This window comes from Chaetodon trifascialis, chromosome 1 (assembly GCF_039877785.1).
Source record: "Chaetodon trifascialis isolate fChaTrf1 chromosome 1, fChaTrf1.hap1, whole genome shotgun sequence".
Lineage (NCBI taxonomy): Eukaryota > Metazoa > Chordata > Actinopteri > Chaetodontiformes > Chaetodontidae > Chaetodon > Chaetodon trifascialis.
The window spans coordinates 22,683,397-22,699,945 of NC_092056.1; the positions used below are offsets into that span (position 1 = coordinate 22,683,397).

A 16,549-nucleotide genomic window follows, 5' to 3' on the forward strand; every position below is an offset into this window, starting at 1 on the left:
CCAACTTCCCCAGAGCAACAGAGAAAAAAACAACAAGAGGGCGGAGTGGGGAAAATTGTATTTGTGTGTGTGTGTGTGTGTGTGTGTGTGTGTGTGTGTGTGTGTGTGTGTGTGTGTGTGTGTGTGTGTGTGTGTGTGTGTGTGTGTGTGCGCGCGCTTACACATGTGCCTGTTTGACAGTGTCTGTGAGTGTGTATATGTCTGTGTGTGTGCCAGGACACAAAAGCTGTAAGTATGTCAGTATGTGCAAATGTGTTTGTTTTGTGTGTGATAGGAGGGATAGAGGAGGGGGTGAAGGAGAGCATAGATAGTATAGGAAGGAGGTGGAGGATGTGAGAGGGTTGTGCATGGATGAGAAGTCCTGTGAGGTGCTGGGCAAGCAACCGAGTGTGTCTGTGGCCAGGGTGTGTGTACTATAGGTGTGTGAGGAAGAGGTGGACAGACGTGGAGCGACGGAGGTGGTGTTTTTGAGCATCCTGCTCTGCTTCCATTCTAATCCTGGCACAGTCGTTGGGATTAAAGGAGGCAGTTAAACTCTGAATATTTCACGATTTTTATGTGTCAATCACGTTCATTTAGATTAATAACGTGCTGCTTTCTGCTGTGGTGATTAGAAGAGTCGACAGTGTTTGTTGTTGGTCCTCTTGAGCTATTGTTGCCGTCCTATTTCCTGTTTGCCCAACTGACCATTCATCAAACCCCACCCCTGAACAGCTACAGTCCAATCAAATTATAGCATAGCAACCATGACCAGTCACAGAAGTGGAAGTGATGTACATGACGCTTATCTGCAAGAACGCAAGATTCGATTGTTAGCATGTCCAGCTATCTTGTGCACATACTCAGTAGTAACTTAGACTTACTTCCCAGACGAATAGATAGCTAATAGCTATCCAATAGCTAACTACATTAGTCACTGAATTACAGCTTATGTTAAAAAAAAAGGTCCAGTTCATGACTCACACATCTGCTGTGTAGTATTTTCCCACTGTGTGGAAGCGACCAGTCCTGGATGTTACCATATCAGAGTGCAGGGTAATGTTACCAGCTCTATTCTGCTCCTCATTGGATTTGAGGAATTTTACACTTCAGCAACTCCAACTCCAGTGCCAACAACTGAGATAGCATAATGCTTGCCAAGCACACTGGATAGTCCCTGAAAGCCTTCATTTTCTCTTGTAAGTTAAAATATACTGTATGCACAGTGGACTGCAAAATATGAAGTATGTAATTTAAGCAGCTAAACTGATTGAAATAATAGCTGATTTTATGACTTATACTTGTAATGCCATGGCTAAATGGTTCCGCACTGCAGTACAACAATGCTGTTTTCTCCGTGAGGCTGTTTCTTCTATGCTGATTAGCAGTCGGTAAGGATGCAGGACTATATCATGTAGCCATGAAGTGCATTTTTTATGCAAGTGATCATTTTACAAGACTCTTTGGTTAAAATGGGTCCCCCTACATTAGAAAGCCAGCTGGAGACTGCGTTTTTAACCACAAAATCAACAATCACAGGCTGGAAATAGGAATCCAGAAGGATCCATAATATTAATCATTACTATGATTTTTGAGTGGTAAATCTGGCCCTGTTACTATTGGCCATGCACGGTCCAGGAATGAAAAGCTTTACTAATCTCCGTCCTTGTTTGTATTCCTCTCAAAGTGCAGCAGATTGTGATTGTCACTGCTGGTAAATGGTAACTGCTACCACTCTAATGCTGCTGTCCACTCAGAAAATATGGCAAGAAAAAAAAAAAAAAAATCAAGACTGAACATGAAAGCCGGTGCATGTTTAATTCTGTCGTTTATTTATTACAGGGTTCAGAGTTTACACTTAGCCTCCTTTAGGAGAAATTGTGCTTGCTTTGTGAGATTGTGTGACTAACTGGCTGTATCCAATCAGTGTGTGGAGTAACTGCACTGAGATGTCTTAAACCTCATGGAGGGAGTTGCTGAACAAATTCAATAATTCCCACATAAGACAGAGCTTGCACTCAAAGAGATTCCAGCGAGGTGAAATCCACTTCCTAATCCTCTGCCAAAAAGTCAGCTGGAAAAGAAAAAAAAAAAAAAAGAAAATTGTTTTTTCCCTGGTATTATGTTGGTCAGCAGTTATCAGGCTCTGGAGCTCCAGTCAGGATCCTGTGCTGTCTCTCTCTGGCTCCCCCAGACACTTCTTCCTCCCTTCACCTCCCTCCAAAGCCCTAAATCACTTTGACTGTGGACAAGCATCCAGCTAATAAACCTAACAACCAGCATGGAAGTGTTAGTGTTGCCCATGTGCGCATGTGTCTGTGAGAGAAGGCCTCTAGGAAGGAAAAACTGCTGCTACTAATAGCAGCTTCTAGTGATAAGTCCATCCACCATACTTTCCAGAGCCATCTTTAAACCTCATAACCTACAGTATGAAAACATCCATGCAGAGGAATGATGGTGTACTGTATGCAGGAAAACATTTCTCAATGACTGCATTTAACAAAGCTCCAAAATACTGAAGACATGATTCATTATCTGTGGCACAGAGATGATGAGGCGTCAAAGCCAAAGCCGAATTTGGGTATGGACGTTCTGTGCTGTGTCACGGCTGAGAGGCTGGGTCACACAGTTTGATATGCAGGTGCACAGAAGCGCAGGGTTTCCTGCAGCAAGCAGGCAGCTCTCTTGTCAGAGGTGTACTGAGGCATGACACGCAAAGACACACACACACACACACACACACACACACACACACACACACACACACACACACACACACACACACACACACGTGCGCTCCCATCTCCCCTCTTGGCAGCCATCCGCCATAGGACGACTGATAAAAATATCACAAGCCCTATCAGGCAATTAAACAGGGAGATGCAGTAGCAGAGTGTGTTGGCTGCTTAATGGCTTCAGCCTCCCCGCAGAGGAGCCAGTGTGACTGGCCAACAGGGGGGATACAGACCACTGATGGAGTGGGAAATCAAAAGGTGGGTGAAGCAGCTGAATTGGTCTCAGTGAGCAGTTTTTCTGTCATGTAGTAGGAGAAGGGTGCTCAGGGAAGTTTTACCCCATACTGAGGAAATGTTGTCATGGAGAAAGGAAAGGATAAAACTGTGAATTTATATTAGAAATTATAATACAGATTCATTGTTAATCTAAATAAAAATAGTTTTAACATTAGAAAAATATAATAATAATAGCATATTGGTACTTTGTAGTGACTAAAAATGTATAAATTCTCAAATAACGGTCAATGAATCATTTGGTAACGCCTTACTTATCAGTAATAAGCCATTAATGAGGAACATTAACATTTGGGTTGCCAGGTTGTGAGAAACTTTAACTGGTGCTCATCCTCGAAGCCGTCTTTGTATTTTTAGCTTCTTTGTAGCTCTTTACAAATGGTGTGTAAGTTCTAAGTAAGGGCTTTATTAATACTTAAAAAGTCATTTATCAGTGCCTTAAAGATGTGTAATATTTCATTGATAAGAACAACTTTGATTGCATTTGTAGCTTCTCCATTGGATGATTTGACCATTTAATTTATGCGAAAGAGCTGCAGAGAATAGGGACTAAAATCCTCTTGGCGGCAACTGAATAAAATTTACAACTACAGACTTTCTGACCTATAAAACATGAGTAAATTATTTTTTACTCAATCAATGCAATCATTAATTACAACTCATAAACCACTTATAAACAATGACTGCATGCTCTTATTTCATCCTCCTCTTGGACCTATTATATCTACATACGATATTCCTACTTTCATCTCTCTCAATGTTAATGAAGAGACCCGAGTCATTATGCATCGGCTGCTGAGATTTCCACTATGTTGGAAAGATGGGCGAATGGAGCCACTTGCACAGAGCGAACCCATGAATGTAAGCAGGCATCTGCCCTCGAGCAAACCGCTCAGTGGCCTATGATGCTGCTGCTCCGTGTCCAACAGTCTAATGGTCCTGGACAACCAGTTACACTTCATTTTATTATCACGTGGAAGAAAAACATTGCAATCTGAAATCACAGGGACTTACGCCTCAGCTGCATTCCTTGTGCATGCAGACGTCACATCCCTGATGCTGCTTCAGCTCAGGACAAGATGGATATACACGCCATAATGGACATTCCTCAAACACAAATGGACATTATCAGCTGCGTGATAGAGGTCGGTATCTGCCTCATGTCTTGGCTCCCGGCGTGTCTACCACTCTCACCTCAGCAAGGCGCTCTGTGATGGACTCCATATCGCCTCACACAATCTCAGCCAGCCGATACAAGGTGGCACCACTGCAGACTTGGATAGAGACACAACTTCTTTTTGGTTTTGTGTATGTGTGTGCGCGAGAGAGATATAGTAAGAAAAAAGAGAATTGGAGTGACAGTGTTTGTCCCATGTTGCCTAGATTCAGGCTGCAGTTAATGGAGACAGATAGTACTTACTCCAGTGGAACAACAGCACTGATAGACTAGACTGCTTGTTTAGCACTCAAACAGAAATAAACATTCACCGCAAGGGCAAACTTCCTCTCAAAGGGGCTTTATTTGTTGGTTGCAAAAACCTCTTTCAGCTCTATTAGATGTAAACATAACAGAAAAGAGGAGACATATTTTGGCACGTTGGTAAGCATGAAAACTCACCCAGGTAAACTCATTCTTCCTGTATTTCTGCCTGCAACCTTTGTCCAGAGTAACACTATCTGCTGTTACTTAATTAGCAGAAATAAACCACAATAAGATAAAATAAATTTAGCTTAAAATGTGTTTGGAGCGTGTTGGTTTGCAAATGTGAGGATTAGGTCACATTAATCAGGGTTACTGGTGACTGCTAGGTGATTCTTTAGTGCAAAATCTGGGCCTTCAGCAGGCAACCAAGCATCAGGGACAATACTGACTAGAATAAAACTATCAATAATATAATAACCAGCCTGCTGACGTGTTGCCTAACGTGTCCTCCCTGTCCACTTACATGAGTGTTTCCAGCCACATAAAGACACAGAGAACGCGCCTCGCCACGGCAAATGTGGATACGGCTGACAAAAACCATGAACACACATGGAGAGTGGGTCGAAATGAAGAATGGTGACGTGATGCAAAAGCTGTATGTGTGGCTGCATTCACTCTACATCCCACGCCCCTCCCCATCAGCACTAAGATCCAGATGAAGGGCTGCTAAGTCAGCTCTGATCCAGCCTGCTCCTGCTCCACAGCTCAGCCTCCCAGTGTGTGTGTGCTGCAGACAAAGATAGGACTCTCAAAGGGCCGGCACAATGCTGGGCGGCTCAAAGGCTCCCATTTCTGCTTGCTCCTCTCAGTGTCCCTCTATCACACTTTTTCTGATGGAAAAAAAAAAAAAACGGCCCACACATCAGAACATGCTGTAGCATTGACAAAATGACTTATTACTCCTTGCTGCACACTTCCCTCTCCCTCCCTGGATTCATCAAGCTCCCAACCTCCCCTCAAAATGGCTGGCACCTCCTGGCGCTTGTCTAGCCTGTCACCCTTCCTCTGCAGTGACCTTGAGATAGAGATGAAGGAGCGATGGTGCTCCCATAATTGCTGCAATACAGTTCCTCTCCCCCCACCAAAAGAAAATAAATAAAAAATACACAGCAGCAAGATGGCTCTCACTTACACTGACAGCTGTGTGTGTGTGTGGGGGGGGGGTTCTGCATATCCACATCAATCAAAATAGGATTAGGGTGCCTCTCTCTGGTCCTTTTTATTTCCCATTAACTTAAAGTTGCTGATGTAATATGGAGCTGTTAAATGGTAACTGGGGTTGCAGAACCACAATGCAGCTTTTACTATCTTCAGTGATTATGTTCAAGAAGACAACAATGTTTTTTTTTGTTCTTTTTTGTTTTTTGAATAACACACTAACTTTGTAAGAATCCTTCCACTTCACTAGTTTAGATTGTTTGGGTTGTAACCCTTTCGTATGCCAATCCAAAAAATGTTTTTTATAAGTATTGGCATGATCAGTGATAGAATTCGAGTTTGGAGGCTTTGTTGTCACATGGGTGCATTGCCGTTGTCAATGACACAGGGGGGCAGAGTCTTTCTGACAGCAAGGCACACAAATGAAATGACATGACAATGTGTGAAACTAAACTGTCTCCTGCGATCAACCACCTTCACAGGCAAAATTATCCACCCCCTCTAAGGAGAATGTTGTGACCGGTCACATGACCTATCGGATGCCATTTTTCCATGTCCTGGTGGGATGGGGCGCAGACAGGAGATGATGCATGAATTCTTAATCTAATAAAGACAGTGAGAAGTGATAGGAGTAGAAGGCAATCGTCCTGGTCATGCTGAATTAATGAGGCGCTGGCTTCCTTCCGCATGCCAGGTTTCCAAATGACTCGGCTCATCAATGTTCACTTTCTGGAGCCATCTTTACCACCCTGTTCCATCCCTGAGCCGGTTCAGAAACCCATACCCTCAAACTCCACTCTGTGATATCTACACTTCAGCCAGAACTGAAAAGACGATCACTACACAGCCGTGTTCTCCTCATGACCTTGAGCTCATGCAGGAGAGGGCCGCTTTCAACAGGAAATTTTCAGTTTTCAGTCTCTGCTGAAAAGTAGGCATCCATGGCTCAGCTGAGGGTGAGAGCGGTGGGGTCCCAGTGCGTGGCTGTCAGGTGACCCTGTCCAAATCCCGTCCAAAACACCCCTCTCTGACCACCTGAGCCTCCACGCTGTGTGCCGTCTGCTGGCAGTCGAGTCAGGCAGCACAGAACCAATTCATTGCTTCACACCAATTCTAGAAATCTATCTGTACTTTCCCACCTCCTCCCACACACTTCTACCTCTTTTCTTAACACCTGTGGTGATGTCACTGTGTTACCCTGCCAGGAAAATGCTGCTGTGTCCTTTCCCCCAAAAAAGTTTAAAAAAAAAAAAAAAAAGTAAGAATTACTGGAGGAAGAGTTGGGCATTCCCATGGCAACCAGGTCCTGTGTTATAGGCAGGGGTATCAAACCAAGCCCAATGCCATTTGCATACAAATAACCCAGCTGGCACCTTGTTGTTATGACAACGGCACACAGCTCCCAGAATTCATTTGGAAGTGAAATACAAAAGGAAAGCAGCCAGGGAGGAGAGTCATTGATAAAATTCCTTTCCTTTTATAATGAAGACTTTGCTGACGCTGGCACTATGTTCTCATGTAAATCCACTCAACATATAGTACCTGAAGGAAATGAGAAAAATCTCATGTATTATATAAGATAATGACTGGAATGCAGGTTAATTACAATTATTAAATATTAAATTCTATACTATGTTTTACAGCCATAAAATAGGTTTAAAATGTTTTTTTTTCTTTACAAACAAGAAAAAAACAACAACAAGAAATTGTGTATGACCTCTGATAGATACTTAGAAAAGTGCATCTGTCTTCTTCTTGGTTCACCTGATTTTGCATACCTTTATATAATTCCTGACAATGAGCCATGCCAAATTCTCAGAGCTTAGAGAGAAAGTGAACTCTGACAACACAGTGTCCTCTACTGGCAGCATGTGGCAGGAAGTTTACACAACCGCCTGTCTGGCTAAACGAATAATATTTAGCTCAAGGGCAAGTGAGCTGATGCTTTTCCATAGTCATCCTGGCTCAGCTTACTGGCCAGTTAAATTGCCCTGCTGTGGACTCCATGAGCATTCTGTGAACCCAGCATATCTATTTATCCCAGAAACCCCACAAGACTCTGGTTTAATCATTGGCTTCTGTGCGCCTGTCAAACCATCGCAAGCTAATCAGTGCCTTTCTCAGTAGAAAACAAAGCAGCGCCTGGTTCCAATACTTGACCTGGAAATTGCTGATCCATGGGCAAGGTGAGCCTTCACCCTGTACACATGAAACTCTGCATTTTTCCCCCCCTGGTCATGTTAATGATGAGAGCCCCACTGATGGTGTTGTTAGAAATTGTTAGACACAACTGGAACGAACCACTTCAACCCAGATTGAAAGGCCTGTGTCAGCAACAGCACAACACCACCACAGCGTATGTGTTTATTTGTGTGTGTTGCACCCTCTACCTCAGGGTGGGAGCAGAAGGAAGGTGACACATCCTGCCTCCCCAGCATATAAATGCAGGAGCCTTCTTGCTAAAGTGCCGCTGGCTCTAAGGCGTGACAGTTTTGTACATTTCTTCCCCCAACGTGCAACCTTTCCCAAGGTCACAACTCACCAGCAGCTCAGATCTTTACTGAAGCACCAACCTGCTCATTTGTCACTTAGCATCCAATTCAACATGGCAACCCGATGGGGACTCTGCGGTGCGGGGAAGATCAGCCATGACTTCAGCGTGGCCATGAAGACTCTGCCTCCTGGAGATCACCAGGTACTCTATCCAAACAAGCTCACTACATCTTCATTATCACACAGAGTGTCATCCTTGCACCGAACAGAGCTGCTGACAGAGCAGCACAGTGACAAATGTGTGTGTGTTTTCTCTCCTATGGACAGATAGCAGTCATTGCATCGAGGAGCTTGGTGCGTGCCAAAGAGTTTGCCAAGAAGCACGGTATTCCTAAGGCTTACGGCAGCTATGAGGAGCTGGCCAGAGACCCAGACATTGGTGAGTTAAGAGCTATGAGCGGCCTGCCTGCACAGGCAGAGATAATGGCGTGTTGGGGTTGTTGTTTGAAGCTGAACCTGGAACATCTGTGTCCTCGCAGACATTGTGTACCTGGGAGTGCTGCACACAGAGCACTGGCGAGTTGGCCTGCTGTTCCTCAAGGCTGGGAAGAATGTGTTGTGCGAGAAACCTTTCGCTATGAACTCCAGACAGGTGAAAGACCTTGTTGCTGCAGCCAGGAAAAACAATGTCTTCCTGATGGAGGTAAGCTTGACGGGATAGAATCATTCATATAGTACTTTGCAGAGGGGCCACTTGCTGGCAGTAGGGAGTCATTGCAGATGCTAATGCAATGCAAAAGTGCTATTGCTACTTGTTGTTTTTTGCAACAAACAAAACTTAATTTGTTAATTAACATGCTTTAGAGTTGCAGGTTGATGGGTTTTGTTACCTTGAGAAAGAATGGGGCTAGCTGTTTCCCCCTATTTCTATTCATTATGCTAAGCTAAGCTAAGCTAACCAGCTGCTGGTTGCATATGTACCGTACAGACGTGATAGTGGTAGCGATCTCCTACATATGTGAAAGTTTAAAATTCGTATTGCATTGCATTTTAGGTCATTGCAGTGCCATGAGTGCAGTCCTAAGCTCAGGAGATTCATATAAGAGGCAAAACTCTGAATGTCCTCTGAACATTTATGACTCATGGTGCAGGAAAACATCTTGCCATGTCATGTTTGACCAGCACCTCGGCTACAGTGCTCGTGGGAGGTGGAGGAAGTGGAGAACTGTGGTAATAAACTGCTGCTCAGATGAAGCTCCACTGTAAACTGTTTACTGTTGCAGTGGTGCTAGGTTGCCTGCTCTGTCCCTCTCAGGCCATCTGGTCCCGCTGTTTCCCCGTGCACGCTGAGGTGCGCAGGCTGCTGGCAGAGGAGGCAGTAGGGGAGGTGAAACTGGTCAAGGCCTACTTTGGCTCCCCTCAGCTCCACATCCCCCGCTCAGTGGAGAAGGAGCTGGGTGGCGGAGCACTGCTGGATATTGGAGTTTACTGCCTGCAGTTTGTGCTGATGGTGTTCAATGGAGAGAGGCCAGAGTCCATCCAGGCCACCGGGGTGCTGCTCGACTCAGGTATGATTCAGCATACAGGTCATGCAGCAGAGTGGGATGTAGATTAGTATCACTGACCACACAGCATGAATCAGTGAACTGGTTACTCTGACTGCTCACCATAAACAGAAGAAGAAGAAAATAACAAACCTGAGCGTGACACAGACAAAACTTAGCCAGAAAACCACTTTTTTATGAACTGTCCAGAATGTAAACACCTCAGGGAAGAATTCTTCACACAGAAAATCCCAGACTTATCTTTAAAATGTCAGGCTAATCCAAATCCCTCTGGGGAATACAGTAATACAGTAAAAGTGGCAGGGAAATATGTAGCTGCATGTCTTACAGCAAGATATCCTTCAACGTAAGACCATCACATCACGCTGTACATGTAATGAGCATGTTCTTATCTTTTTCTTACCTTTATGTAGCATATTTAGCATTATAAGGAATATACATCAGACAATTCACTGTGTATATTTGTGACCTTGCCTCATTTTTATCAAAAAGTCATGCCAGTAAAGCTGAATAGAAATGAACTGGCTCTACCTAATGGAAGTGTGCTGATAGAAATCTGCATTGAAATGACCTGAAGTGAACTGGATTGAATGGAACTTGCAAATGAATTTAACAGATATCAAAAGCAGTTTTGTTAGCAGTCATTCATTCATTTTGCTGCTCACCAGTGTTACAATGATTTTTTTCTTTTTTTTATGTTTGGCAGGAGTGGATGAGTCAGTGGTCGTGGTGATGAAGTTCTCCAAGAACAGGATGGCCTTCTGTACCTTTTCAATCGCTGCTCGACTTCCAAATGACGCCGTCATCAGCGGCACCAAGGGCTCCATTAAAGTATGCCATGCCAGTCTTGCACAGGAACAGTTGACTTAATTAAGAAATGATTGGGACATGCAAAAACTGAGTTGACTGCTAATTACTTTCACATTTAATTAAACTGAGGTATTCAGAAAAAGATCCATGCCCACTGCATTTGATGATTTACGAGCTGAGTGATTGGATTAACAGAAGTGCATTTCCTCTTCGCCCTGTAGGTTCTGGGCCCCATGCACTGCCCCACCACCCTCGTGGTGAACGACAAGGAGACGGAGTACCCTCTGCCTGAACCCTGCCTCCCTCTCAATTTCACCAACAGCACTGGGCTTCGCTATGAGGCAGAAGAAGTGAGGCAGTGCCTGCTTAAAGGTTGGTTGTGATAAAAGGAAAGTTGTGTATTTGTCTTCAAGGAGATAAAATTGTCTGTACAGCAGGTGAGGTGAGGTGAGTCTGAAAGAAGGACTGCAGTTCAGTGAAACAGCTGCTTTCCCGGAGCTTCTCATGAGGATACTCATACATGAATCCCCTCATCAGATTGATTCTGGATCAATGCTGTTATCAGTCCTTGGAATGTCCTCTAGCTTATATAATGCCACACTCCTTTTGGCTTCGCCTCCTATATTCATTTACATAATCTTCATCCCTGCTTTGACATAATTCATGCTTCATTGTGAATATGTGCATAATTTAACTGTGGCTGTGAACAGACAGTCTTTTCAGTCAGTCTAATTTTCCTATGAAACTCCTGCTCATCCGCAGGACTTAAGGAGAGCCCACGGATGCCTCTGGCAGACTCCGTCTTGCTGACAGAGATCATGGATGAAATCAGGAAACAGGTGGGCGTTGTCTTCAGCCAGGACAGCCAGTGACATCACTCCAAAGCCGGGGCTGTTTCACCTGAATTAAACCTACTCAGATGAAACAGAGGGAGCTGCTCGGGGCGGGCTCTGGTTCTTTGGTTTAAGCAGATTTCTCATGGCACTGTATGACAAAGCCAGAGCAGAGGCTGTGTCACTGAGGCGACTGTGACTCAGGTAACACAACGAGCTGCCACTGAATTAAAGATACAACCTGCAAATTAATTGGTCGTGGAATCTTGGGTACATTTATTACTGTTTGTTTTCTGTATGCTTTTCTTTTTGAGTCTTATACACCCATTAGAATCCCGAGCATTGTCATTCTACCCCAGAGCCACCATGTAAACATCCTGTAGGTCCTTATAACACAGTGCGTGACAAACACTGTTGGCTGAAAACGATGAGGGTGAAAACGTTATTTTTAACCAGATAAATCACAATGCAAACAAACAGAGCAACCATGTGGAACCATCCCGTAATCAAGTCCTGGGCCTTTAAAGACAAACACAGCTGTCACTGTGAGGTGTGTGATTGATGAATCCAATAAAGGAATGATTGTGAAAGCCTTGTTTCATTCTAAATATCATCCACGGGAGAGGATGAGAGACTTCGAGTGGCATATTTGAATCAAAGTATTCTGTCATGTCTGACCTCTGCAGCCGCGTGCGAATAGATTCATGATCTCTGTACAAAAATAGGTGGCACTGTCTGCTTCTCAAGGTTAGGACAGAGAAAGGCCTTTATGAGTCAGCAAAGAGCATGGCTCATTTAATACTTGTTTTCAGCCTTTTGGGCTCGTAGGACTCCTGAAAACTGGAGGATGTCTCGTTCACATAAGATACAGTCGGTGATTGCAAAGTGACACATTTTGGTGCAGTAACATTATTTTGCCTCCTGTTTGGCTTGTTTAATAAATAATAATGAAATATTCATTCAAAAAAGATTTGGTCGGAAAAACAATTACATACTTACTACATTTTTCTGTGCCACAACTTTTAACCTTTTGCATTTGGACTACTCAGTCCAAACACATACTGTATGATGGGTAGTATTAGCACTAACAAAATTAAATGCTCCTGTACGTGTCAGCTCTTAAGAAAGCTGTTTTGTGGCTAACCAAGCATGGTCAATGTTAAAAAAGAAAAAAAAATCCCATCCAGAAAAGAGATGCAATGAAGAGTGAAAACATAATGTTGTCGTTATTATTATCATTATTATTATTATTATTTAGAATAACAATAGGTGCTTTATTTATCACAAGGGCAATTCAGGCATCAATGAAGCATAATACAGAATGGCTCACACCATTCGTGGTTGTAAAAATAAAATACCAAATACAGTAAAAGAAAATAGCAAATATTAGATTAAAAAATAGATTTAAAAAATTATATTAATCCGAATAAGAACAGCAGCACAGGCAGGGAACAGAAAACATACTGTAAAACAAACATACAAGCATGGTTTGTTTATTCTGGTGTTATTTGTCTTATGAGCACTATCTGGAGGTCACGTTTCTGCTCTGTTGCACGAATCATCATCATCATCATGTTATTTTTGTGTGACGTCACACAGGTAAAATTAATACTGTACCGCCACCTAGCGGCGGAGAACTGCCACTGTCAATGACTCCGTCACTTTGCTGTCCAATATGGCTACCAGGTGGGGGATCTGTAGCGCAGGAAAGATCAGTCATGACTTCACTGTGGCCCTGAAGTCTCTTCCTCCTGAAGACCACCAGGTATGAGTATGATGAGCAGATGCGTAGACACAAACACGTGTCTTTGTTTCACAGGCAGGACGTTTGCTCGGCACTCCGCAGAGTTTGTGGCCCCATGTAGACCGTCAATACCTGCTGACTCTGCCGATCTGAAGTTTACTCTGTTCAAATCTGATCCTGATGAAATGCTGGAGAATTGTAACGTTGCAGCTATAACGAGCTGAACGCCCCAACAGCCAGTTAAGGAAGCGGTCCCCAAACTTATTTGCGCCACGGAGCGGTTTCACCGTTTAAAGCAATAATTTGCCGGACCGGCATAGAAACGAATAAAAACAAATTATTGAAAATACAACTCACCATTACCCTGAATGTACTTGTTGTAATTAGAGGGAGCCCTGCGCTCACCTATGTGAACGAGACATTTTAAAAAGGACTGCTGATTTTGTCTTAAATGCAGCTTTCTTTTTTTTTATTCTTTTTTTTTTTTTTTTTGGAAGTTGTAGGCTTTTCTTCTTCTTCTTTATTTGGCCTTTTCCCCTTTACGTAGAAGCTCTCCAAATACGTTTTATTTTATTTTATTTTTAATAATTTTTGCTAGATTGTGGGCCACCTTTTTACTACCGTATCACGTGACCAATACGAGCTATTTAGACATGTGAACAGACTCAGAGGCACAGGCGGAAGCACCTGATTTTCAAAATAAAACTTCTTTCAGACTCTGAATGAAATGTGTTTTGTTCAGTCTCTTTGTGGCCCGGTACCAATTGGCGCTGGTGGTTGGGGACCGCTGCACTATTTACTGTCAGTGTCAGATCCCGGGTCTTATTCAAAACTCTGCAGCTGGACTATGAACCAGAACTAAGAGCAGAGAACAAATTAGTTTAGTTTTAGCTGCTCTGCACTGACTTCCTGTAACTGTGTGTTTGACATGAGGCATAGGCTGATGCACCTGATATGATGATCAATAAAATATTTTTTGTTCAGTCTCTCTGTGCAGCCTGGTACCAAATGGTGGCCCGGTGGTTGGGGACCGCTGAGTTAAAACACACTGGAGGCTTAAGTCTGCAGCATTTCCTACGTTTTGGCATACCTTTTTTTCTTTACCGTAAATACGCACTAAATGGGCATCTAATTTTGCGCTGTAATTGGCGAGTTACGGCTCTTTCTTTCTTTCACGGCAACAGTGTTGCATAACAAATTATAAAGCAGTTTCAGATAATGCACCAGTCGCTGTCTGTCCAAAGTGAATACTGCTTAGAAAGTTTTACATCAAATTATTTTACGTTTCTAGTCTGTATCCTTTCACCATGCATTAGCATGAGTTACTGTATGAGAGTTATGAATAGTTTACATGGCAATTCTGAGTCCACACTGGAAAGAAAACTTGCCAGACAGCCCAAACGTCAGTCAGGATTACAGGCTGCACACATTTGATTGTAGCCACTGATCAACCTTTCATGTGGGTGGAACAGGAGCACTGAGTTTCAGTCGATCATGCTTTGAAACTGTATTCCCAGGTTGTGGCTGTGGCAGCTCGCAAATTAGAGCATGCACAGGAGTTCGCCAGAAAGCACAGCATTTCCCGAGCGTACGGCAGCTATGAGGAGCTGGCCAGAGATCCCGACATCGGTGAGTTTCTGTCAGACCCCTGACGCTCCAGTCAGAGCCCAAACTTATATTACAACAAACCCCAACTAGCTGTTGAATTTCCACTCATTTCCAGTTCAGTTTGACCAACAGCTTTTTTCATTTCCTCTTGATATTTCCCTGTTTTTGCATTATTTTCACTGACAGAATCATCTGTCCTCTACCAGCATGCTCTCTGCTCTGTGTGTTTATGGGTGTGCAGATGTGGTGTATATTGGCGTCATCCACCCTTACCATCTGAGCACTTGTCTACTCTTTACGAGCGCCAAGAAGAACGTGCTGTGTGAGAAGCCGCTGGCCATGAACACTAAGGAGGTGCAGGAGATCCTGGCCTCTGCCAAGATGAACGACGTCTTCCTCATGGAGGTATGGACAGACCAAAAAAGGTTGCAGCATTGTTATGATACTTCTGTGAATGCAACATTAATGTGGCTGTATGAAATGCCTCCTTTGCTCTAAGGCTGTCTGGACCCGATTCTTCCCAGCCTCGGTGGAGATCAGACGGCTGCTGGCACAAGGGGAGGTGGGCGACGTGAAGATAGTGAGGTCGGAGTTCGGCGTGCCAGTGATGCACGTGGCGAGATCAGTGCAGAAGGAGCTGGGCGGAGGAGCAATGCTAGATCTTGGCATCTACTGCCTGCAGTTCATATGCATGGTGTATAACAGAGAGAAGCCGGAGAGCATCCAGGCCATGGCGGTCTGCATGGAGACAGGTAAAGAAAAACAGACCAGGAGGGTCTCACAGATGTGATTTGATCATTTTGTTTTCAGAGGAAGCCTCGGACACAACAACCATTTATGCTGCACTATAAGAAACTGTGTCACTAAATTCTTATAATTCGTTTTATTATCTTTTCATCAAATGTGAGTCATTCATTTTGTCTGTTGTTGCAGGAGTGGATGAGACTGTGGTTGTCACTCTGAAGTTCTCCAAGAACAGACTGGCAGTGTTTACGTGCTCTGCGGGTATGCTGCTGCCCAATGACGCCGTTATTGTGGGCACAAAGGGCACCATCAGGGTAGGTCCTCACGGCCAGACCCCATGGTAACATTAAATTCAAATACTCCTAAAAGGTGTACCCATGTATGCTATGTGCTTCTGCGTGTTGTGAAGTGAAGCAAGGTGAGGCAGTGTGGGAAGTTGTGTGTTGTGGAACAGGAAGACCGAGAACACCTCACAATACTGTATAGATCATAATTGTGAAAATATGCTGTTGCATGTTTTTTTAGGTCCCGGACCACATGTGGTGTCCCACATCATTAATGGTGAATGGGAAGGTGACGGAGTACCCGTTGCCAGAACCCTATTTACCTCTGAACTTCCTCAATAGTACAGGGATGCGTTACGAAGCAGAGGAGGTTCGACAGTGTTTGCTCAAAGGTACTGCAGCATAATAGTCTGTATCTACATCATCACAAGAACGAATGAATGTATTAACAAAAAAAACTAAAATAAGCGTCACCAATAAATCATCAGTGACTTTTGAATGCTCATGCATATTACTTGTAATACACACACCCAACACAGGGTGGCATCAGAAACACTGAAATCTTGAATGGCATACATGCAGACTGAACAGTTTGATTTTCCCATGCAGGGCTGAAGGAGAGTGCAGTTATGTCCCATGCGGACTCTCTCCTGCTTGCTGAGGTGGAAGACGAGATTCGCAGGCAGGTGGGGGTGGTGTACAGCCAGGACCGCCAGTAAATGTTCAAAGTGAAAGCAACATCATTTCTCCTGGTTATTGCAGGTCAAGTTTACAATGGCAAATAAATTTTGGTCTGGACTTCACTCTGAGTGAAAAACA

The 16,549-nt window shown here is 43.8% G+C and overlaps 2 protein-coding genes across 2 annotated transcripts; both read left to right on the forward strand.

Annotated features, from left to right (window-relative positions):
- Positions 1-8,242: 8,242 nt before the first annotated feature.
- LOC139333274 (trans-1,2-dihydrobenzene-1,2-diol dehydrogenase-like) lies at positions 8,243-11,571 on the forward strand. The gene is made up of 7 exons (XM_070965541.1): positions 8,243-8,344; positions 8,470-8,581; positions 8,682-8,845; positions 9,458-9,710; positions 10,414-10,538; positions 10,739-10,889; positions 11,280-11,571. The coding sequence occupies exons 1-7, from the start codon at positions 8,255-8,257 to the stop codon at positions 11,387-11,389; spliced, it is 1,005 nt and encodes a 334-aa protein (XP_070821642.1). The 5' UTR covers positions 8,243-8,254; the 3' UTR covers positions 11,390-11,571.
- A 1,441-nt stretch (positions 11,572-13,012) lies between these two features.
- dhdh.2 (dihydrodiol dehydrogenase, tandem duplicate 2) lies at positions 13,013-16,541 on the forward strand. The gene is made up of 7 exons (XM_070961581.1): positions 13,013-13,115; positions 14,612-14,723; positions 14,944-15,107; positions 15,202-15,454; positions 15,636-15,760; positions 15,972-16,122; positions 16,340-16,541. Exons 1-7 carry the CDS (start codon positions 13,026-13,028, stop codon positions 16,447-16,449), a joined length of 1,005 nt encoding a protein of 334 aa, XP_070817682.1. The 5' UTR covers positions 13,013-13,025; the 3' UTR covers positions 16,450-16,541.
- The last annotated feature ends 8 nt before the right edge of the window (positions 16,542-16,549 follow it).

Excerpts from the sequence above, each read along its gene's own strand:
- dhdh.2 (XM_070961581.1), top strand. The coding sequence starts at position 13,026 with ATGGCTACCAGGTGGGGGATCTGTAGCGCAGGAAAGATCAGTCATGAC. Across the intron at positions 13,116-14,611 it reads TTCCTCCTGAAGACCACCAG|GTTGTGGCTGTGGCAGCTCG; the intron begins GTATGAGTATGA and ends CTGTATTCCCAG. Across the intron at positions 15,761-15,971 it reads GCACAAAGGGCACCATCAGG|GTCCCGGACCACATGTGGTG; the intron begins GTAGGTCCTCAC and ends ATGTTTTTTTAG.
- LOC139333274 (XM_070965541.1), top strand. The coding sequence starts at position 8,255 with ATGGCAACCCGATGGGGACTCTGCGGTGCGGGGAAGATCAGCCATGAC. Across the intron at positions 9,711-10,413 it reads CGGGGTGCTGCTCGACTCAG|GAGTGGATGAGTCAGTGGTC; the intron begins GTATGATTCAGC and ends TATGTTTGGCAG. Across the intron at positions 10,539-10,738 it reads GCACCAAGGGCTCCATTAAA|GTTCTGGGCCCCATGCACTG; the intron begins GTATGCCATGCC and ends TTCGCCCTGTAG.